This window comes from Manis javanica, chromosome 9, assembly GCF_040802235.1.
Source record: "Manis javanica isolate MJ-LG chromosome 9, MJ_LKY, whole genome shotgun sequence".
NCBI classification, from domain to species: Eukaryota; Metazoa; Chordata; class Mammalia; order Pholidota; family Manidae; genus Manis; species Manis javanica.
The window spans coordinates 69,515-94,059 of NC_133164.1; the positions used below are offsets into that span (position 1 = coordinate 69,515).

At 42.3% G+C, this 24,545-nt stretch overlaps 2 protein-coding genes across 23 annotated transcripts in view; one reads left to right on the top strand and one right to left on the bottom strand.

Moving 5' to 3' along the window:
- CHAMP1 (chromosome alignment maintaining phosphoprotein 1) overlaps window positions 1-24,545 on the top strand; it is a 33,222-nt gene that overhangs the window by 6,219 nt on the left and 2,458 nt on the right. For 3 of the 12 annotated variants that reach the window (XM_037024939.2, XM_037024938.2, XM_037024940.2), the window contains one exon: window positions 3,163-6,685. The exons of 2 other annotated variants lie outside the window; for them this stretch is intronic. In XM_037024939.2, the coding sequence (XP_036880834.2) occupies window positions 3,213-5,699 (2,487 nt within the window). In that variant the 5' untranslated portion in view covers window positions 3,163-3,212 and the 3' untranslated portion in view covers window positions 5,700-6,685. Of the gene's footprint in view, window positions 1-3,162; window positions 6,686-8,605; window positions 8,939-9,566; window positions 10,963-12,740; window positions 12,859-24,545 lie in introns of those variants that run through there. 7 more of the 12 variants (XR_012120943.1, XR_012120942.1, XR_005063106.2 and 4 more) reach the window with 6 other exon arrangements.
- The window catches only part of UPF3A (UPF3A regulator of nonsense mediated mRNA decay), a 33,916-nt gene continuing 10,999 nt past the window's right edge, over window positions 1,629-24,545 (bottom strand). For 2 of the 11 annotated variants that reach the window (XM_017665046.3, XM_073212284.1), the window contains exons 7-10: window positions 24,307-24,465; window positions 20,520-20,677; window positions 18,434-18,731; window positions 15,671-16,619 (exon numbers count right to left, since the gene is read on the bottom strand). In XM_017665046.3, coding sequence (XP_017520535.3) covers window positions 16,518-16,619; window positions 18,434-18,731; window positions 20,520-20,677; window positions 24,307-24,465 — 717 coding nt within the window. In that variant the 3' untranslated portion in view covers window positions 15,671-16,517. The other 9 variants (XM_073212287.1, XM_073212285.1, XR_012120944.1 and 6 more) reach the window with 8 other exon arrangements.

Sequence of the window (24,545 nt, forward strand, 5' to 3'; positions counted from 1 at the left end):
AGAAGATGGGAAAAGTTTCTATAGGTAACAGTTTGTTTAACTAAGAATAAGAAATTTGGACAGAAATCATAGAAGTAATGCCTCTCTGCTGGTCACAAGTAGGACTTAAGTATCTTTTGCATAAGCTATTGCATGTTGGTCAGCCATAACTTCGCCAGGTTCATCTGAGACTAATTACCAACAACTGAAGGAGCATATTTTTTAGAGGTTACCTTGTAGTTTCTAATATAATAATAATAGGTAACACTGAGTGTTTGCTACGTATCAGTTATTGTTCTAAACACGCTCCAAAATAGTACATGCATTTTACATTTGAGAAAATAGAAAGGTTTTGTAACTTGACAGAAGCCCCATAGTGGAACCAGGAATCAAAGCCAACAAGCCTGAGCTCTTAACCTGTTATGTATAGGATATATATATGATATGATGTATAATGTACCTCACATCTTTAGTATGAGCAACCCTTGATGTATTATTGCTACTTACAGCCACCAGGGTTATTGAGATACATCTTCCCTTTTCTATTAACGTCTTCTGGTTTTATTGAACATTGGGCCCTGAGGTGGATAGTCAACCTTGCTACCTGTTTTCTTCATTATATTTTTAAGTTGAATATTTATTTTAGAGGTTTTCATTCAATACTAAGTGATTATGTTTGCAATCCTTCTAGCCCTAGAAACAGTTTTCTAAAAGACAGGGTAATTGCAGAGTAATTCAGGAAGAGCTAATACTTTATGAAAGCACTACTTTGGTTCATCAAATATCTGTCACCTTCTTAACTTTAGGAACCCTCCCCCGCAAATGCAAATGATAGACTACTGATACAGATGATAGAAAACAATCTTTAAGAACAAGTTATCAAAATAAGAAATATTAATAAAAAATTTAATGAATATTTTTTAATTAGTAAAGGGAGATCCTTTGATTATAAGTTTCTAGTCTGGACTGTATTTTGAGGAGCAGTAACATGGAAAGAGTATATTTTGACTCTGTCATTACCATTTGCACAGAGCACACATTACATGCTCTCAGTAGTATCTGGTACTTCTGGTAAATGATGGTGCATAATTTAGTGAGAAAAAATTCTGTAATCCGCTTGGTGAATAAACTCACTGTGTGTGTTGGTTATAGACTATTCCAGCAGTTGTTGAATTCTCATGCTGAGAAGAGCATATACAAGGTATAACTGGTGGAGAATAGAATGGAGTCCAGAACAGAATTATAATCCCAAGATTCTATAACTACTAAATAGAACATTACACATTAGTGAGAAAAAGCGTTGTGTAATCAAAGTTAAGACAACTGAACTATCCGTTTGGAGTGAAAGAACAGGCTGGATCCCTACCTCACTCCTTATACCCGATAGGCTAAAGATACAAATGTAAAAACAAATTATCAAAGTCACGGAAAAAAATATTGAGTAGTTAAAAAAAAATGGACTGGGAAAGCAACACAGTCATAAGGAAAAAACACTTCGATGTTCTTAGTTCTTGTGTAAACCAACTGTGTGTGGTAAAAAAAAATAAATGCCATAAATAGTCAAGTTAAAAATAATGAACTCAGAAAATATTTTCAGTTAAAGGGCTGATTTCTTTTATATACAAAGACTATTTACAAATAATGAAGAAAAATGGATAAAACACATCCTAGAAAAAGAAATACACATGGTTAAAAAGGAAGAATGTTCCCTCTTTCTCCTTAAAGAAGAGCTTTAAACAATAGTGGGGTACCAGTTTTCACCTAAGAGGTAGCAAGGATTAGAAGTTTAATGATGCTTATTGTATATGAGGGAGGTGGGGACTTGTCCCTCATATATACACTGTTGGTTGGTATGTGGTAGTGTTGCACCTTATTGAGAGTTTAGTAAAATGCATCAATTTTAATTGCAAATAATCTTTTCACCAAGTAATCCACTTCCAGCAATTTTCATTTCAGAAATGCCCTTACATTCAAAGATACATATAAGGAAATGCAGTGCTTACTATATATATAGAAATTTCCTAGAAAATACCCTCTAATTCAGTAGACCTGAAGCCTATTCCTGCCCTTCCCATAGAAAAACAGAAGCTTGGCCCTGTTTTGTTTTCAGAATCACACAAACCTACTCTCCTTACTTGCCTGGAGCCTCAGAAGCCTGGGCCTATTGTCCACAGACACCTTCTCTTCCTTAAATGGTAGCAGGTTGCAGAACAATATGCTTAATACCCCATTTGTGTAGAATGTGGACATATCCATATATATATGGAACATTCTTTCAATGTCATGTAAGTACAGTGGTACCGTGGCAAGTGATAACTGCATATCTTCTATGACATGAAGTATGAGCTTTTTTTTACTTTTAATACCCAAGAATTCTTACTTAAAAGTCATATCTTCTGGTGAGCAAGTTCCCACCTTGGTGTCCTCTGTGGATTGTCCTTTGCTTGGCAAACTCCTTCACGTCGTTCAGGATTTCCGTTCAGGTGTCTTTCCTGGGCAGCCTTCTCTGTGTTGCCATCCACACTCTTACCTCCCCCAGATAATGTGAGCTCCAAATTGCAAGATACCCCTATGAATCCAAGTGCCTAGAAAAGTACAGACACATAAAATGATTCATTTGTTAAATGAATGAATACTGTGGATCAAACATTACAGGGTATGTCGATACTTTTTTAAAGCCATCTTTTCATAGTTACATTTAATTCGTTTAACACATGGGTCTTAAAATTGATCTACAATTTCTTGCTCAGCCTTAAATAGCCTAGCTTTAATTTTTGATATTCACTCAGCTTTCTGTGCTGACAGCTTATTCATTCAAGGTTTTAGAGTTCAAGGTGTAAGGCTCATGCAGTAGATAATTCTGGGATCAGGCTTCAGTTACAGATAGCCCTTTAACCTGGATAAATCACTTCTCTGAACCTCAGTCTCTTCGTCTTTAAGTAAAAGAAACACTTGTATTGTTAGGAAGATGAAGCAAGATGATATATATAAAAAGCAGAGTTCCTGGGACTCAGGTAAAAATTAGTTCCATTTCTCCTGTCTCAAAATCTTTGTACAGATATTATCTAAAAGAGATGCACATGCTATTCTTTACTTAAAATTATGCAGTTACAGAATAGACTAGAACAGCATTTTATTTAAAATTATGTTCCCTGAAAATAATTTATTTCTACTTTATTGCAGCACTGTTCAGTTTTTAAAGAATATAATAGTGTGTGTTATAACAAAGAAAAATGGAAGTATTCCAGGAACTTCATGAACTGTCGGCACGTTTGGAGTGTGACCACTGCAGTTTCAAAGGCACAGATTATGAAAATGTACAAATCCATATGGGCACCATCCATCCAGAATTTTGTGATGAAATGGATGCTGGTGGGTTAGGTAAAATGATATTTTACCAGAAAAGTGCCAAACTATTTCACTGCCATAAATGCTTCTTCACCAGCAAGATGTACTCTAATGTGTACTATCACATCACGTCCAAACATGCAGCCCCGGAGAAATGGAATGAGAAACCAAAAAATCAGTTAAACCAAGAAACTGATCCTGTGAAAAGCCCTCCCCTTCCTGAGCACCTGAAAATGCCCTCTAATTCAGCAGAACTCCTGAATCCTATGCCTGCCCTTTCCATAGAAACACAGAAACTTGGCCCAGTTTTGACTCCAGAATCACCCAAACCTACTCCTCTTACTTCCCTGGAGCCTCAGAAACCTGGCCCAGTTGTATCTCCTGAGCCACTGACAGCTTCTCTTCCTTCTGAGCCTACAAAACCTGCCCCTATTTCTTCTGAGCTTTCAAAACAAGTACCTGTTGTTTCTGAATCTCAGAAGTCAGTCCCTACTCTTTCTCCAGAACCACAGAAACTTGCTCCTGTATCTCCTGAGCAAGTAAAGGCTACTCTTAATAATCCCAAACCCCATAAGCACTCCCATTTCCCAGAAATATTGGGGCCACCTTCAGCCTCATCTCCAGAGCCACCAGTTCTAGCTGCTTCCCCTGAACCTTGGGGGCCATCCCCAGATGCGTCTCCAGAGTCTCGGAAGCCAGCCCGGACTGTCTCCCCTGAGCCAAGAAAACCATCCCCATCAGAGTCTCCTGAACCTTGGAAGCCATTCCCTGCTGTTTCCCCAGAGCCTAGGAGACCAGCTCCAGCTGTGTCACCAGGTTCTTGGAAGCCAGGGCCGCCTGGGTCCCCCAGGTCTTGGAAATCTAGTTCTTCAGCATCGTCAGGACCTTGGAAGCCAGCTAAACCTGCTCCATCTGTGTCTCCTGGACCTTGGAAGCCAATTCCTTCTCTCTCATCTGGACCTTGGAAACCCACTCCATCTGTGTCCCCTGCATCCTGGAAGTCTTCATCAGTCTCATCTGGTTCCCGGAAAACTCCCCCTACGTCTCTTGAGTCATGGAAGTCTAGCCCACCAGAACTCCGAAAGACAGCTCCCACCTTGTCACCTGAACATTGGAAGACGGTTCCCGCGGTATCTCCTGAGCTCCGTAAAGCAGGGCCTCCCTCGTCTCCTGAGCTTCGCAAACCAGGCCCACCGTTGTCCCCAGAGATCCATAGTCCAGCAGGATCTCCAGAGCTCAGAAAACCATCAGGGTCTCCAGAGCTTTGGAAGCTTTCTCCCGATCAGCGGAAAACTTCTGCTTCTCTTGATTTCCCTGAGTCCCAGAAAAGTTCCCGTGGTGGTTCCCCTGATCTCTGGAAGTCTTCCTTTTTTATTGAACCTCAGAAACCTGTCTTCCCTGAGACCCGGAAACCCAATCCTTGTGGGCCAGCTGAGTCCCCTAAAGTGGCCTCTGATATCTGGAAACCTGTTCTCTCTATCGACACTGAGCCTAAAAAACCTGCCCTGTATTCTGAGTCTACCAAAACAGCCTCTCCTGCTTCTCCTGAACCAAGAAAACGCTCTCTTTTTCCAGAGCCTCAGAAACATGCCCTTTTCCCTGAACTTCCCAAATCTGCTATCTTCTCAGAATCTCAGAAGACAATTGAGCTTGGTGATGAACTACAAACAGATGCCATTGATGATCAAAAGTGTGATATTTTGGTTCAGGAAGAACTATTAGCTACACCTAAGAAACTCTTAGAAGACACTTTATTTCATTCCTCAAAGAAGCTCAAGAAAGACAACCAAGAGAACTCAGATGCTGAGCTTAGTAGTAGTGAGTATATAAAAACAGATTTGGATGCAATAGATATTAAGGGCCAAGAATCAAGCAGTGATCAAGAGCAGGTTGATGTGGAATCTATTGACTTTAGTAAAGAGAACAAAATGGATGAGAACAAAATGGACATGACTAGTCCTGAGCAGTCCAAAAATGTACTACAGTTTACTGAAGAAAAAGAGGCTTTCATCTCCGAAGAAGAGATAGCAAAATATATGAAGCGTGGAAAAGGAAAGTATTATTGCAAAATTTGTTGCTGTCGTGCTATGAAAAAAGGTGCCGTTTTGCATCATTTGGTTAATAAGCATAATGTCCATAGCCCTTACAAATGTACAATTTGTGGAAAGGCTTTTCTTTTGGAATCTCTCCTTAAAAATCATGTAGCAGCCCATGGACAAAGTTTACTGAAATGTCCACGTTGTAATTTTGAATCAAATTTCCCAAGAGGCTTTAAGAAACATTTAACTCATTGTCAAAGCCGGCATAATGAAGAAGCAAATAAAAAGCTAGTGGAAAGTCTTGAAACGCCCCTGGAGGAGCAGCAAATCTGATTTTTAAATGGTGTGGCTATATGCTCTACAAAATTGTTTGTTGAAAGTATAGATAAATAGCCTGGTTGGATCAGTAGATGTTGATGTATATGTGGACCATGTTTAATTGTCTCAGTGTTACGAAGAGTAAGCATTTGGTTTTTTTTCATGATCTCTGTTTATGTGGCTATCTTGTAAGTCATTAAATTCATAGCTTTATTCCTGGCAGGTAAAATTTCTCTAATTTTTAGGTGTATTTGAATAATATAAAGAGGTTGGCATTCCATCTAAGAGTGAGTTGTACTCAATTTAAAACATCTAGGTAAAGTGTATGTTTTATGAAACTAATTCAGACATTGGAAATTATTGGCGTATTTAAGAATTAGGCATGAAAATTCTGAGAAATTGTTTTTTTAAATGTGTTTTCAGATCATGAAAGTTATTTTGAAGTTTCTGTTTGATCATATAAAATTAGTTTTTTTATAAATCTTGAGCAGGTTCTAGATTTTTATATTAGCTTTTATGTCATGGAAGATTGGAGTCTCAGGGTTGCTGATTTTCTGCTAAAGGGGGAAATTGAGTAAGCTTAATAGTTTGCAGCCTTCTCCTACGGGAAACTGCGAAAGATGAGTGTGATTTTTAGGTCTTACCCTTAGTTGTTCCTTTGGAGTCTTCCGTTCTGTACTTTTACCCCAAGATCTGGCCCTTGACTTCCCTGTGAGCTCACACCAATAGATGATCCTTAATTGCCAAATGTGTAAGTTGTATGTCCTACTCCTGGGCCTTATATACCATCTGTTGTGACTTCAGACCAGGGTAATGATTAGGAACTGAAAGTCTTCCAGATTCACAATAGAAAATTTTATAAACAGACATTTGTTTGAGGAAACGTCAACTTCATGTTTTCCTGTTACTGTAAATACCTTGTGCCTGTTCGTGGGTATTTTATTCTAAAGTATTTTGTCAAATGTGTATCAACCAAATTAAAAACAAAGGTTTTCATGTTAGCAATATCGTCATAAGTTTGCTTTCTTTTGTATAATTTTCAGTGTGTGGTATACAAATTCCATTATTTTCTAGCATACTGGTTTTTCATGTCAGGAGTGTCAGTTTTCTAAGCTATGCTTTCTGAGTTCTGTGGTCAGTTAAGTTAGGAAAACACATTAGGCACTTGTAAAATATCATCAGTGCACATTAGCACATTCAATTTGTTTAATCCCAGTGGTTGTAAATCCTGGCTGCCTCATTAACAATACAAAGCATTTAGTGTCAAAAGGCTTATTATGTGTAGGCAGGAGTGAGATACTGGCTTTAATTACACTGTTCTCAGATATTTTTGAACAGGGAGTGCTTTTCTTCATAGCACCCAATTGATAGGCCAGTTGGGAAGACCTCATGTTTAGACAGTACTGGGAAGGTCTTTTTCAAAGAAAGAGAATGATTTTAAAATGTTAACTTCATATAATGACAAATATTGGCTTTGGGCAACAGTAGAACATCTTTTACCTACTACCTAACAAACTGGGTAAGTTATACTGCTCAGGAGAAAAAAGCACAGGTAGAATAATAATCATTGTAAAATATAAAGTCAGTGAGTATCACAGGCAAAGCAAAGCATTCAAGCATTCATTCAACAAACATTTACGGAGTTCCACTAATTTGCTGGGCATAAACAGTGGTAAACAACCCAATTCCTGTGTTCATGGAGATACTATCCAGTGGGTGAGCCAGAGAGTTAAATCCAAGGTCCCCATAAAAGTAAACCAGCACAGCTCTTAGGATTTAAACTGGGGACAAGGGAAGACATCTCTGAGGATGTGACGGGTAAACCCAAGGGTCAAAGTGCTCTGCAGAGGCACAGCCTGCAGCTGGTCAGTGCACCAACGGATCTTTCCTGTATCTGAACGGCTGAACGGCATGTGTGACCAGAGCACAGACCAGGGGGTGGAGGGTGCAAGAGATGGCTGGAGCCTCGGGGAGGGTGGGTGACGTGGGGCCTTTAGTCCACGGTAAACATCAACATTGTGGTTGCTGAAGGCAGACTGAATGCAGGGCGAGGAGGGATGGAAGGGGTGTGCAGGTGGACGATGGTGGTGACAGTGAAGAGGAGCAGGTGGCATTAGTGTGTGACACATCAAGGACTCAGAGCTGCAGCTGGACTGTGAAATATCCAGGTTACAGTGGTTGAAGGGACTGGTGGGCACATGGATCCAGAGGTCAAACTATAAACGTGCCAAGATCATAATTTGGGAGATGTTGGTCTAAGGTGATATTTAAAGATGCCAGAATGTTTAAAATCACCAAGGGGAGAGAGTGAGACTGCCAATGTCGACCTGGATGCTGCTGAGAGCCCAGAGGGCCACACTACAGACAGAAGGGCAGTCATGGTGGATAGGCTGGGCAGTGGAGGACGAGATGGGGGCTGTGTGATGAATACAACTCCGGAGCATAGAAGGGAGTAGAAGTTGCAGTGGGCTAGTGGGGTATGTGGGACTAAAGAGGTTTTAAAAACTAAGTTTACTAGTTTAAAACATGACAAAATATAAAAGCTCTACTTCCACAACGTAATCTCTAATCAGCCATTGTAAACTGTAAAAGGTGATCTTCCCAGACATTTCCTGCGTCTGTTAACAGTTTAAAGCATATTCTGTACTTTGAACTCTATGCCACGTTGTGGACATTTCGTGTCAGTGTTCTGTCCTGTGGGACTGTCAGCTGTCCCCCAGAGCGGGGCATGTGGGTCGTTTCCACTCTTCTGCTGTTACAGCAAAGTGCAGTGACAGTTACCTATGTCTCTTTTTTGTGCTTGTGCAGGTCTATCTGTAGGATGTTCTATTAGGAGTTCAAAGGCTGGGTGTAAGGATATTTGCATTTTATGTTTCGATAGATATGGCAATTTTGTCTGAGGGATTCTCTTTGTCACATAGGAACTACCAAATCTTGCTTCGGTGCTGATAGAAACGATCAGGAAGAGGTTGAAGGTCCACGACGGTCCAGTGCTGCAGACGCCACCTCTGGGCTCCTTCCTCACACTTTGTTCCCTCTCGGTCCTCAGGTTTCCCGGGACAGGCGTGTCCCAGCCTGCTCAGGCTGCCGTAACAATACCACCAAGCGGGCTGCTTAAACAACAGATACTGATTTTCTCATAGTCATGGTGGCTGGATGCCCAGGATCCCTGAGCTGGCCCGTTTGGCTCCAGGCGAAGCCCTTCCTGACTGCAAACAGCCACTGTCTGGCTGTGTCCTCGTGTGATGCAGAGAGTAAGTGAGCTCTCTGGTGTCTTCTCTGATAAGGACACTGATCCTATCAGATCAGGGCCCCATCCCGATGACCTCCTTTAACTTAATTACTTCCTTACTCCTAATGCAGCCACACTGGTGGTTAGAGCTTCAACATACGGATGGCAGGAGGACACAACTTGATCTGTAGCAAGGCCTAACTCCAAATATCATGGTTTCTATCATCTATTAAGATACCCTAGAAATGCCAGCAGTTTGATGTCCAAATGGCATCTCCTACATTGGCCCTCACACCCAAAAGTGGCACAAGAATCCTATGTCAAATCAATTATTCCATTTTTCAGTTGAGGAAAGTATGGTGCTAGTGATGTAGGAAATGGCTACTCTTTGACAGTGTTGTAATGGGCAACTATATGTAGGCACACTGCTCCCCACTTGGCACGTTCATTTTTCAACCATGATGATACTTTTAAATTGTTCTAGTATCAATAATTATTATTAATAAATATATACTTATTATTAGTAAATTATTAAAATGGCATTATTGAAAAATGCCACTCCTTCTATGGGATAGACTGCTTGCACTTAACCAGAATGTATTAATGCCTTTTGTGATATGAAGTTACTTATGTAATTATTTTTCCTTTAGATGTGTAACTGAAGAATTCTGGCAAAAATTTAGAACTTTTTACAAGGTGAACATGATTTTGACACAAAGAAGATAGAGATAGCCATTTACAAGAAGCTGCTAGCTTTCCATCAAAATGCAGCCCAACAGAAGGTCCCACAAAGACAGCATTTTTCTAACCCAAACTGAAGTAACAAAATAAAAAAGGATGTAAACTGAAATTTCATATGACACCACATTAGACCTTCTCTATTAGCTGAGACTGGGTCAAAGCAAAGCAATTATCTGGTGGACTTAAATAGGATAATCTATTGTTTTTTTTTAAACTTCTTGACTCAGTACTATTCAAAATATAAACTTCATTTTTCCTTTTTTTTGCTTTTCTATTAACACAGATCAAATACATAAAATGTCTTCTTGATTCTCCACTTAATCTCCGACATGTCCTTAATTTTTAAAATAGGACTAGAGAACAAATCTGCTTAAAGTATTTATTCTATCTTTTTGTCAGAGTTAAGAGTACACCAAAATGAGAATGCAATGACAAAGATGAAAAGAAGAAATCCTTTCTCATATTGTGATGTGAAGAAATTCATGAGCTTCTCCATCTTGGATCCTTGACATGGTTAGAATTCACTTTGTCTGGAAAGAACCGTGTTAGGCACATAACTAGTGAGCTGCTGGGAAACTCACACAGCTGGAGGGGCTGCTGGACACCTGCCATGTGCTCTGCTCTCCTTCCTGAGATTTGCTATTAAGAACCTGTTATTTCATGACTTAACTCACTTTCCATGTGTTCCACTGTTGGGTGCCGCTCGCTCGGGTGAGGAGTGAACAAAGACAACACAGACAGACAGACAGACAATGGCTGCAGCAGCCCCAATGTAGCGCAGCTCTTTTATTTTTATACTGCCTTTCTCGGACCTCAGCCAAGTGCTGTACTCATCTTTCCCTTCTCAGAGGGGGGACAGGCCAGAGCACCTTGTTGATTTTCTTAGAATCTGCCCAGTAAATAGGGGCGGTGTTTTCACACGTCTCCAAGGCCTCCCTGTTTTCAGCGTGAGGCGTCCTGTCTCGTTTTCGAGGACAAGATACGTTTTTGTGGGCAGAAAACTTCCAAGGACGGCACCAGTTGTTCTCAAGCTGATGCTTTCCCGTGCTGTGTTCAGACATGGGGGATGACAAAGGGCCATCCCCTACATTCCACTGCCATGGGATTCATGAAATGGGAGAAGATTACTCAATAAGTGCTATTATTGAACAAGTGAATTTTTGCTTTCAAAGACAGAAAATGAGATTCTTATAAATATCCATATCATGTAAAATTTGGGAATTATTTCAGTTGGTGTTTGTAAAATTTATGACAAAGACTGAGACCAATTAAAATACTAATAAAGAACTTCTTTTTTTGGCTATATTCATGTTTAGAATGTAATTAATAAAAGTACTAAGTTGAATAAAACCAAGAACTGGAATCCAAAATGAGAAACAATAGAAAAACTAAGAGTTTTGCAAAGGAGTAACTAAGAAATAAAAGAACGGGACGCCAAGCCCCACCCCTGGTCACACTGAGGACCCAACCCCTCTCCACGACCATGAGCTGTGATTCCTGTGGGACACACTCATGTTAAGGGTGATTCTGTTTATCTTTTTAAAAACCAGCTCTTAATCTCACTGATCTACTGTCTTTCTAGTTTCTAGTTTATTTCTGCTTTGATCCTTGTTATTTCCTTCTTTGTACTAACTTTGGGTTTAGTTTGTTCTTTACTTCTGAGGTGTAAATTTAGGCCGTTTGGGATCTTTTTTCTTAATGTAGGTATTTATCACTGTAACCTTCCTTCTTGAAACTTTTTGCCGCATCCCCTGAGTTTTGGTATGTTGTATTTCCATTTTCATGTCTCAAATATTTTTTTATTTCCCTTTTGCTTTCTTTGACCCCAGTGGTTTGTTTGGGAGCATGTTATTTATTCTCAACAAATTTGTGGATTTTCAAGTAATCTTCTTTCCCTAGTTTCATACCATTATGGTTGGAAAAGATGCTTGCTATGATTTCAATCTTCTTAAATGTACTGACTTGTTTTGTGGCTTCACACAGGACCTATCTTGGAGAACGTTCCATTTGCACTTGAGAATGTGTGACCTGTCGCTTTTGGATGGCATGTTCTGTATATGCCTGTTAGGTGTCAACTGGTCTACTTTGTAACTTAAGCTCAATTTTTTCTTACTGGTTTTCTGTCTGGATGGTCTGTCCATAGTTGAAACTGATACCCCTACCATTATTTCCCCAATGTCTATTTATCCCTTCATATATGTTAATATTTATATGGTTAGATCCCCTAATGCTGGGTATGTAAATATTTTAATTGTTTAATCCTCATAAAGAATTAACCCCATTATCATTATGTAACACTCTTGTCTCTTGTTACAGTTTTTGGCTTAAGTCTACTTTGTCTGATATAACTGCCCCCACTTTCTTTTGGTTTCCATTTGAAAGGAAAACCTGTCTCCATCTCAGTCTGTGTACCCTTAAAGCTGAAGCGAGTCTCTTTAGGGCAACATAAACTTGGGTCTTGTTTTTTTATCCATTCAGCCACTCCATGTCTTTTGAATGGAGAATTTAGTCCATTTAAAGCAATTATTGGTAGATATGGACTTAAAACTGTCATTTCGTTGATTGTTTCCTGGCTGTTTTGAAGCTCCTTTCCCCCTTTCTTCCTCTGTGATGTGGTGCATTGCCAGAATGGTATGTGTTGATGCTTTTCTGTTAATGTTCAGTGCATCTACTATAGGTTTTTGCTTTGTGCTTACCATGAGGCTTACATAACATACATTATAGTTAAAACATCTATTGTAAGCTGGTCATGCCTTAACTTTATACAGAAGCTCTACATTTTTACACTCCTCTCCCATGTTTTGTTCTTGATGTCACAATTTTCATTTTTTAATATTTGTATTGATGTTTAGGAGTCAGCTAGTTTCTGGATTTTTCTCAGGGAATTATGTATCCATTAACAGATTATTGTAATTACAATTACTTTAATACTTATGTTAGCCTTCATACTGGAGTTAACACTGATTCACCCACTACCATTATAATATTAGAGTATTCTGAATTTAACTATATATTCGCCTTTACCGGTGAGTTTCACACCTTCATCTGCTTTCCTGTTAGTAATCAGTGGCCTTTGATTTCAGCTGAAGAATTCCCACTCACACTTCTTGTAAGGCTGGCCTGGTGGTGATGAAACTCCTCGGCTTGTCAGTTCGGAGAACCTTTTATCTGTTCTTCCGTTTTGAAGGACACCTTCACCAGGTACAAGTGTTCTCGGTTGGTGGTTTTTTGTTTTCTCTTTCCTCCAACATGTTGCATGTATCATCCTACTTCCTTCTGGCATGCAAAGTTTCTGTTGAAGAGAGACGGGCCGTCTTACAGGGCTCCCCTGTACGTTACCAGTTGCTTCTCTCTCACTAGATCGTCTTTAGCTCGTGGCAGTCGCTGTGTCTCAGTGTGGGTCTCTTACTCTGTCTTTATCATCGCTCTTTGGGCTTCTTGGAGCTGGGTGTGTTTCCACAGCTTTGGTAAGGTTTTGGCCATTTTTTTTCTAATAAGCTTTCTGCCCCTTTCCCTCTCTTCTCCCCCTGGGGCCCCTGTGATTCATACATTGGCCAGCCTGATGGTGTCCTCTAAGTCCCTTAAGCTATCTCAATCTTCCATGTTTTTTTTCTTTTTTTGCCCCTCTACTGGATGTGTTAAAGTTTGCTGATCCTTCCCCTCCACTAGATTTGGCCTGTTGAACCTTCTACTGAATTTTTTAGTTCTGTTACTGTATTCTTCAGCTCTATGAGTCTTGTTTGGTGCTTTTTAATAGTCTATCCCTTTGCTGAACTTCTTACTTTGTTCATGCTGAACTTCTTACTTTGTTCATGCACTGTTCTCCTGACCTGGGTGACTTTTGAACTCTACCAGGTAAATCTCTCATCTCCATTTCATTAACATCAGTTTCTGGGAATTTATCTTGTTCTTTTGTTTGGAGCATATTCCACTATTTCTTCATCTTCCTTGACTCTCTGTGTTGGTCTCTGCATTAGATCAACCAGCCACCTTTCCCAGTCTTGACAGACTGGTCTCATGTAGAAATTAAACTTGACAATCAGTGTCCCAAAGGGAAGGATCCCAGTCAGCTTGCACATGCAGGCTAATTGGAAGCTGGACCCTTAGGTAGCAGCTAGGAACGTATACAGTCAAGCCCATTCTAGGGAGAAACTGGGAGATTTCTGGGGTTCTGCCCACTCCCCTGTGCTGAGCCTGTGGTATAGCTCAGAGCTCTGTCACACCTGTAAAGAAAGAACTGCTTATTCGCTGTAGTCCTGTGGGACTCATGAATGCAAGCACCATTGGTGATCAGAGCTAGGTGATCAAGGGGTCTGTCTTTCAGATGTCAGCCACAAAAGCTGGGTCACCAGATCTATGCAAAAGCTCCTTCCATAGAGACGCTGGTGGCTTGGTTTTATCACTGGAGTGAGCAGGCAAAGGAGGTGCCCACCATCTGTCCCAGGCTCCAGGGAGGACCTAGATACGTGCTAATCAGAAGTTGGACCCTCAAGCAGTGGCTTATACAGTATTCAAAGCTCTTCCAAGGAAAGGGTGGGAGATGGGCACTTTTTACTGCTCCCTATACATTGAGCCCTGGGAGGGAGTCGGGGGTAGTCACAGTGTCTGCTATAGGCCTGTGGTTCCCGCGGACATGGTTTACTACAGGCCTGTGGCTCTCGCGGACACAGTTTGCTACAGGCCTGTGGGTCCCACAGATACTGTTAGTCTCAAGTCTCATGTTTTGGAGGCCCATCCCTCACGTGGGAGTCTTAAAAGTTGTGGCACTAGTAGTCCTTCGCAAAGAGACATCTTCCACAAGAAGCTGGGAGTTAGGGCTTCCCTTCCGATTGCATGGCACTATGCCAGGGTTGGGGTTTCTGGTGAGAGTGTTATCAGAATTTCCTACTTGTTCCAAATTGGGGTATTTTTTCATTGCCTGATGTGTACGAGTCACTCAGCTAGTTTCTGGACTTTTCTCTGAGGGAGTGTCTCTGTGTGTAGCTATTCTTCTGGTGTGTCCATGGGAGGAGGGATGTCCTCTGTCACTGCCCTGGCCCCTCCCTCCAGTGTAACTTCTTTTATATTAAGACTAAGACACTCTTCAACTTTTCACTCTGATCCTTTCCTGAGCATACAGTGGAGTTTTCCAGGCGCTACCTGACGTGTGCTGATATTAGTCTGACAGCTAGATGGAACATGTGTTTATGTATTCTTGTGCTTTAAACATTTCTTTTTTAATACTGAATACAGTAAACATTAACAAATATAACCTAGTTGATAAAGTTCTTTGGAGTTGTCAATAATTCTAAGAATGTAAAGCATTCCTAAGGCCAAAAGGCACGAGAACCATTCTTTTGAATCATGGAGTTTGAAAAAGAGTAGTAAAGACCTCCAGGTCTTTGAGCACCAAATACAAACAGGCCAACACAACAAGCTGGGGCCTTAGAAATGACATTCATCATAGCCCCGACCCCTGGGTCTGGAAACCTCCAGATCAGAGTCACAGTGAGCACTAAGGGCCACAGCGGCTCACTGTTCAGGAGATCCAGTCTGACACACTCCAAGCAGGGGGACAGCAAACTATGGTCCACAGGCCAAATAGTCTGCTGCCTGTTTACAGAAATAAAGTCTTACTGGAACACACTCGTGCCCATTCACCACGTTGTCTAAGGCCGCCATCTCACTACAACAGCAGAGTTCAGCGTTCATGACAGAGACCGTACAGCCTGCAAAGTCTGAAATGCTCCTATCTAGCCCCTCAGCCAGGGTTCATTCTACTGGGTCACACAGACCTGGCTGGACCCACAGCATATCCTTTTCTCCCCCCACCAGATTTCCAGAGCTCAGGAGCTCAGCAGTCACTGGTGTTTGGTAATGATAAATGGGTAATTCTTAGTTTTTTGGAAAACATTTTGTATTTAATAAGGAATAGATATAATCAGCAAATATTCATATAAAAAATGCTACATTTAAAAAAGTACTTTTTTATGTGAAATTCTATTTAAGAAAAATACTATAACTAGACTTCAAATTCACAGCAACTAACATTTTTATTTAATAAATGGTTCAAAGTGTCAAAAATACATTAACATTTAAACATTTCACTGAAAGGAAGAAATACTGCAGAACACAGTAGAAGAAAGCATCAGTCGTTTCACATAAGGCTGTGTCTGTTAACCCATCCCCAGAGAACGCCGCCTACAGCACCGCAGCGGTCCTCATGCCACGATGGTTCTGAACCAGGACACACTCACCCGAAGGTTGGGAAACCATTTTCATGACGTCAGTGGCCAAACAGCTGAAAAGGCGGGCAGTCAGTACTTCAGGCTGCAAGGTTCCTATCAGAGACTCTAACACAACAGCTCCCGGGGAAGGCGCCACAGATGGTGCTGAGAGGCCCGTTTACAAAGGTGATGATAGAATGAGAGCTGCTCACTTCCCAGAAACCGGGGTCACAGGAAACAAACAAGAACCACAATGTGCAAGTTATTTCTACATGTTCAAAGTGCTTCAGAATTCACACTGGCACAATGCTAATTTTCTTCTCTGCTTTAGTCATACTTTTCTATTTTCCAAACGAGACTTTTCTCTCTTTTGTGTAAATGACATATGTTAGTTTACAAACGGTAAAATCTATGAAAACTGTTAAACTTTTAAACGGTTCCTTCTTTCTTAAGAATGGTTTCTAGATGTTTCTATGCCACCTTTATGGTTCTAGTTTCTAGTTTCTTTATAAGGAGCAAACTCGCCTGCAGGTTATATTCCAGGTTAATCCGCACGTTTCTGGATGCCCTTTCTAATCCACGGGTTGCTGGATGGCAGTTCACTCAGGTCACAAACATGGCACATGCATCACTCACTCTGCATCTTCGTTCTTCTCAGAACCAGCCGGTTGGATCTTCCGCCTCACCCCTTCTCCCACCACATTCACGAGCTCGTACGCAAGCTCCTGGCTGGTAGAGCAGCAAGGCTGGCCAGTCCTGCTGGGACAGAGGGACGGGTCACTCTTCCAAGAGCAACAACACAGGAGGAAGCAGCAGCTCTTTCTAGGGCCTGGTCATCCTACTTATTTAAAGAGTATCAGTCTTGCACCTAACATTCAGCCTTTTCAGAGCAATAACATAGAAAGAAGGCATTCTAGAGGTAACAACAGCCACCATGGAAAGGAAGACAGTATTTTAAATAACCTGAAAGAAAGTAAAATTGGGATCTGGGAAAATGTTAGTGCTCAAACCTAGAACACTGTGGAAACAGTACAGTCACAGCAATCCTCTCTCAATTGGAGATGAAAATGTAAACACACACATCTCAGTCATATCACGGTGAATGTGACGTCTGAAACAAAGTGAGGCCTGGCCTGTCAGATGGCTCCTTAGAGCAGGAACCCTAAATAAAAGCTAGGGACTCTAAACTAACAACTGATAACACTTATCACTTGTAATAAGCGATTTCCACATACATTATTTCTTAACTGTTCCTTTCACAGGAAATACTAACCCATCATCTTATTATACTCTTAGAGGAGGTGGAATGAAAATGAGGAATAAAGTACATGAAATACAACGGAACTGCTCCGAGACATGAGACCATTGAAGCCAGGGATGGACAGGGATTCTGAAGGCTGGGCCCAGCAGTGAGGGTGGGGGGAACTCCTTTAGGGGAAGCCAGCTAGCTCTAGCGGACAGGGAGGGAGTAGCCAGACCCCAGCCCAGGTCGGCCAATGTCCAAATCGCTCACTGTGGCTAAATTAAAAAAGGCAGCTGAAAACCAAGTGTTCATATGAACGACCCCAACAAGATGACCCATGGCTGCACCTGGGGTACCAGAGGCTCAGGTCACATGGAAACCTTGAGTAGTGCATATGTGATGAGCCGCGGAAGAAGGTGGGAGGGTTCTCTTGTCTGGAGCTCTGCCTTGTCTTTATGGGAAATACTTTGAAAATCAGCATCACTGATGCCTGCAACAACCTGGGTGGGTATGAAGGGAATTATGCTGAATGAAAAAGCCAGCCTCAGAGACTCTATCTATGTGTCCATCAATACAGCATCCCTGGAATGACAAACTCATAGGCACAAAGAACAGGGAGCAGGTACAGGGTCAGGGTGGGAGGCAGGTGTGCAGCCCAGGCAGCCTGGTCCCAGCGGCCTGCCTGGAGGCCAGGCCCTGGGAGACTGAACAGTGCCGTGGGCTGGGTCCTGGTTGGAGTGAGACCCCACTAATAGTGCTGCTATGCGACCACGGGATCTGAATCTGTCTCAAACCTGAAAAATAAGCTGTCTGTTTGGCTAGATGGGCAGCCCAATCCTGTGCCGAGCATGCCCACTGATCTCATGGGTATTTTGAGCCCTTGGGTGGCCATTAGTAATCAGAACACTGCTACTGATGTAAAAGCAAGCGCCATGAAATGTCACTAATATTTTCCTTACTATCTCAGGAGTAAATTTTATAATCTTGCCATTACTTATTCTCAAGCAAATGGTATAAATGTGCTAGTGTTATACTACATAGTTTTTTTTCAGGGTTGGTTCTCTGAGAAAAGAAGATAGCTAACCACATTTTGGGATATACAGCTCCGGCAGACGCAGACTCCCTGGGGCAGCCTGCACGCAGGAGCCCTCAGGACAGGGGCCTCATCAGTGCGCAACCCTACACCTCAAGGCACTGACGGGGTTTTTCCTTCTTGGTTAAATAAAAGGATTTCTGTTAAGAAAAGCAGTTATAAGCCTGTGGAAGTGCAGTTTGTAGTTTTATATGCACTGATGAACAGAAGATTATCAAAAATGCATGAAAGAACCTTGTTTCCCACATGCTCCTTCCTGGGTGCCGGGCCGCCTGCGCTTTTCAGCTCACTCCCTGGTCTCTCTGCTTCCTCTACAGGGGCACCACTGTCCTGGGCCCCCTTCTTCCATCTGTCTGGGATGAATCCTTTCCCCCATTTCAGCTCTTCTTCATGTCTTCTTGAAAGCTTGTCAAACTCATAGTGAGCTCGATACTTTCGGCCATCATCCAAGTGGTATCTTTGAGTTTCCAGTTCTTTCTCTCGAAATCTTCTCTCCACATCCCTTTGCTCTTTAGCACTGTCATTTTGTGACCTGTGATTCAATACAAATTGTCAGTAATTGCATGTAAACTGTGGCCGATTACCTGCCTTCCCTTCCAGACTAGGTTCCCAAACTGACAGGGAATATAAGTTTGGTCATTGCGCACTGCCAAGTGCACCCGTGATGGGCATACCGCAGGCAATCACTAGGAAGCTGTTGAAAGATGAATACACAGTACTAACAGTGATATTTATTGTTATAACCGAGTGACACATGTAATCGGCTCGACGCCGAGGCGCAGCATATGTACGTTTTTCTGGTTCTCAGCAACCCTCCAAAGTGAGTAGGAGTCCTCGGCTCACAGATAAAGTATGAAGGAGACTAGAGGCCTGGGTGGCCTTCCCAGCAGTGCTGATGTGCATCCATCGTGGCAGAGCTGATGCTGACAGCTTAGCTCTGCTTCAAACAGAACTAAAATGAACTGAAATTTAGTAATATCTATGCACGTATCAAACTATTGAAGAAACAGTAAAATAAATGAATGGCTTCTTAGCTTATTTGGTTCTTAAAGTCTTTCCCTCAAAGAGCCACAGGCAAAAGTCTGCACACGCTGTATGTAGCGACCCCAACCCAGAGGCAGCAGGGCCAGTGGGACAAAAGATCTACAGGCAGTGTGAATCTGTGCCAGACATGGCGCAGCTGTACCACAGCAATAATAATACAAACACCTACAACATAAACCAATGCTGAGAGATCACAGATTTGATGATCATGTATAATCTTATAAACAAGAGCCCCTAAAAATAGGGGAAAAAACTTGATCGCAACTCTGTAAGCAAGAAAGACAGGAAGAGTCAGTCACATCACAGTGATTCTGGGCAAATGGCGGCCTAGTCTGAGTGACTCACCATCTCCCCTCCTAACTCAAACCCACTTTCAGCCACCCCTGTGCACAGAGCAGCCTGGGCTACAGCAAGCTCTATGGGTGTCCAGATGCAGTGCATGGGCAGGAGCCCTGCGCCAGGGGGACAAGAAGCCTAGCTGCACCTGGCTCTACTGGCTGTGGGTAGGTGGCCAAACCCTGAGGATGCAGGGGCACGAGGGAGGGGCTCACTCGGCACAAGAGTCCGGCTGCTCTCTCTCAGGCTCCTGCACAGAGATCACTGTACCTGCCTGTTTCCAGAGTAGTCCTACTCAGGCTCCTTCCCTGAGCTGCATGTCATGAGCAGGTAAAGCACGGTGTCCTAAGGACCCCCAGCCAGAGAGAAGCTGGGCTAGTGGAATGTATGTCAGACACAGCCAGGACCCACAGCTGCTGGTCAAATTTTGGTTGGGACCAGAGGCCTAACGACTCCAGCAGAGGAATTACAGCTGTTTGCGTGCCTCAGCAGACCTCCCTGCACCTCAAAGACTGGGTTCTCAAATTCTCAGTTGTGTAGATAAACTGTAATAGGTCTAGAGTATCCAAGAGGCAAGACATCTCAACACAGAGGACAATCACAAACTGAGCAAAATCACCAAGAGACCAGGAACATCCTGAACCTGAAGTGCAGTAACAGTGACCAGAGGAAGGGGCAGGGAGGGGCAACTGTTTGAGAACTGACAGGAGGGCATTTCCCTGGTTTGAAGGTAGAGCTAAGGTTGCAGATTGAAAGGGTTCACTGAGTCCCTACACAGCCAAGGAGAAACAAAGACATGGACAAGCAGACCCTGGGCAGTCCTTGAATTTCAAGAATATCAGGAAATGTAAGCCCTCGTACTGACAAAGGATAGATGACTGACTCAGTGACAATCCTGTGATGCTTAACGTAGTCAAAGAAATGAAAGTGCGGGGCTCACTTTTCCCTGAGCTCCTCCAGGGAGTGCTCCACAGCCCTCGGATTCCCGGTGCGGCCAGCACAGGCCCCCTGCTTTCCGTCTCCAGCATCAGCTTCCTCTCCTCTCTCGTCTGGTTTCTCAGTGGTTGGTTCCTCTCCCTTTTCTGGTTTCTTAAGAAGCTAAGAAATTATAATGGTAGTAAATATCACTTTAAGAGTATATTATGAAAGAAGTTGCATATAAATAATAAAATATATATACCAATATTGAGCCCAAACACTTGAGTAGCAAAAAAGATAAGCTGAAGGTCCAATGACCAGGTTTTTCATTAAATCCACAGGGGAGCATTCAGCCAATGAAAATACCTCATAGTTATGAAAAACCAGTTCATGTGATGAAAAGATGCCCATGTTAATGAATGAAAGAATTCCCAAAAACAATCACGTGAACTTCTATTTCTAGGATACACACACAGAAAAGTGTCTAAAAGGCTTGCACACTGGATTAAAAGTGATTATTTTTAGGTGGCAGAACTGAAATTCTTTCTTTTCATCTACAAGGTCCAGTTTTTCTAAAATGAACAAGTATTACTTTTGTAATAAGGGAAAAAACATTTTTTAAAATGTTGCTTTAAACTGTTGGTATTATAACAGTTCAGTTTCCATAACATTCTCTTTCTTGAAACAGCCTCAGCAGGTCACCGCAATGCATTTGACTACCTGTGTCTGAGTCTGGGACTCCCTCCCTGTTCTCCATATAGCTTCCAAAAGTAGGAAAAAGGGAAGATGATCTCAGCTGGTTATGAATGTCACCGACATACAACGAGAGAGATTAAAAGGACAGAGATATAGGATGAGAGGAAGAGTGGGATGGTTTCTCGAGGGGGTCAGGGAGGACCTCTCTGCAGACACAAAGTGAGAATGGAGACCAGGCGATGAGAAGGAGCCACTTGTGGGTGCCTGCAGAGGAAGCAGGCAGAGGCCTGGGGTGCGATCAACCCGCAGGGAGGGAAGTGAGGCCTGACCGCTGGAAGTGGAGGCCGTCTCCAGGCCTGTGTGCTCCCATCCAGACCTCTTCTGGGCTGGTCCCACATGCATGGAAGCTGATCTACACACACATCTGTACTTAAGATCTTTGGGAAAAAGATGACACGACTTTCTTATATAATGTAATCTACAGCCTGTATACAATCTATATATTCGGTAGTTTTTATTTGCGGCTCTGGTTCCTTGCTTCTCACTTCAGCTTCAGCCTGCTGCTCAGTTCCACTGCATCAAGGGGAAGTGAAAGCAGCCGCTGGCCCCTCTCACAGGGTGCTCTGCTGTACAGCCATGCGGCGTCTCTGCCTCCACTTTCAGACCATTGATACAAATTCTTATAGCATTTCCTCACAGGTTTTTTTCATTTTTTTTTAAATTTAAATTCTCTAAATACATAAGTCAGATTCCCCAATTGAGACAGATGCTTATTAAAAGCTAAACTTTGGCTCAGATATGTACTATTAGATTGGAACAGCAGACACTCCTAAGGACAGATGTGGGGGTTACTCATGTCACTGGGGTCTCACTGCCACCAGGATTCTGTTTTACCAGATTTACAGGAAACCCTTTCTCTTGCTGTGTTTATGTTTTGATTTTTTTCTATATGAAGGATCTACATTTACTTTTATAGACTTAAATTTGTTTTTCTCTGGCTTGTTTGGGATCCTAATTTCATACTCAGAAAAGTAAAAGTAAATCACTACACTCCAAATACTTTGTCTTACTTACAATCATAGTCAAAACTGAAAGCCACAAGTTTTGATGATTCTTCTTGAAAAACTCTCCAAGCAGCTGACAAAGTGCTCTGAGATCACAAAGCATTAGGCACTGGGTTAATGTACCATTCAGAGCTGTATGTGAAAAGGTCAGACAATATGCACATGCCTACAACCACAGCATTTGCATTAGGTATAGACCTGCTTTGCCTCTGGTCCTCATGGAACTGGATTCATATGATGTGGTGCTAAGGTTTCATGTCTCAGTTATCTTTCAAGGGCTAGTAATGTATGCCATGGAGACTACATGTGTTTGTTACAGAAAATACATTTGCTACAACTTTGTTGTGGAGTTATGTGTACACTTAAACCGAACAAACAGAAAACACACTGGGTTCCCTGAGGAACACCCCACCCTTCCTGTCATTAGGTCTGTGTCCTTGCAGATGTGGGACAGACGCTCTTTCACAGTCCTGGCTCGGCTCCTCAAGTTCATCAGTGTCATGTCAGATCACGAGATTTTAAAACAACTGATTGATCTGTCCCATTCTCATCAAAGGCAAGTTGAAAAACACTACTTAGGATGACTTTTTGTGGGAAAATGGTCATCAACTCATCTTGTACGTCAGGGATTTATCTCTATGGCCAATGTGCTTGAGCAACGTGACCTGGTCCACACCTTTCATCAACTTGGGATTTTCAGCAATGTCCTTGAAGAGACACATTCCAGGAGACAGTCTTCCGGAGTCATGTCACTCGCCAGGGCTGTTCATCAGGTGTTCTGGGTTTTCCTCTTCGTGCTTGTTCCACATGCCCCCAACTTGAGATTGGCAGGGGCGTGTAGCTTGTTCTAGGGAGTGAAATGTGGGCAGAAGGGACATGTCGCTCCATGTGGAAGATCTAAGGGCGCAGTCTGCCGTGTACATTTTTCCTCCCTCTGCCTTCCAAGGTTGTGGAAACAAATGCTGAGATGGAGCCTCTCTCAGCCTGGGACACTGAAGGGCTACAAGGAGCAGTGAGTGACGGGCACATGATGTGAATGAGAGCAAAAAGTCAGCTATGTGAGACCAGGGAGATCTTGAGGCTGTTTGTTACTGCAGCACCACCTTGCCAGTCCTGACACAAATGGTTGTGCTTTCATAGGAATACTGTTAAGAAATTATTCCCTCCATTACTAGTAAGCCCAACAAGAACACTTATGGGAGAAATTGTTTTAGACATAAAGGCCTAAAGAAAGCTTTGCTTCTCTGGAAGAAATGACATGTTTCTCTTCAGGGATAACAAAACCTATGTTTCTGATCACCTTTTCTGTTCTGTTGACAGTATCATAAACAAGTCTAAGGCTAAGTTATGGTGACTGTGACCTCCTCTACATCCTTTCTCTTTCTACTCTGTCTTCCCCTAAGTCTTGACCTTTTTCTTCCTTACATAATTTTAATGAATCGCTATGAGCCACCTTAAATCCTCTGTACAGTGAGGTAGGATGGACATTATACTAAAATCTAAGTTTAATAAGGTCATCTCAGCAGAATAAGAAGGTTTAAGGGCTGACTTCAATTTGGAGCAATAATTTTACAAAGAGAAAAATTCCCTCTATGGATCAAGCCACCCTCCTAAATGAATGCATCAGTCAGAGCAGAGACTGGGCAAGAGACATGGAACCCACTACCGCTACTGCACAAGAGACATGAAGGCCCTTCTGTGTTAGCCTTCGTGTGGGAAGCCAGCACACACTGAGCCAATGGTTCTCCTATGAGTATTTTTCAGTCAGGAAATCTTTTCTTTAAAGGAAAATATAAGCGGAAGCTCAATTAATGACATTTAAAGTCAGGCTCCTCCTCCACCCATCCACCTGCCTGGTCCTCCCAAACAGAGCATCCTAGGGAACCCCCAGGCTCATGGCACACAGTTCGAAAACTATTGCTGTAGAATAAAGAAAAGGTACAAAAAAAGAGAGACTACACAAACTGAAAATGTTCCTTAAACCCCTAAAAGGTATGACTCTTATAGCAGAATTATTTTTGGAAAAGAGAAATGTCTTCCCAAGATTACCTTAATCCTTACATCTTTCTCAGCAGCTCTCTTTTCTTGGTCTGCTTCTTTTCTCTTCCAACTTTCCTCTTCTCTTCTTTTTCTTCTTTCTTCTTCCCGTAAGCGTCTCTTTTCCAACTCCCTCCTCCTCCTTTCCTCTCGCTTCTCTTCTCGAATTCTCTAAAGACACGGGAAGGCACGTGTATAAATTATCTGCATGGACATGGCAGAACCAGGAAGGATGTTCAAAGGCCATACCT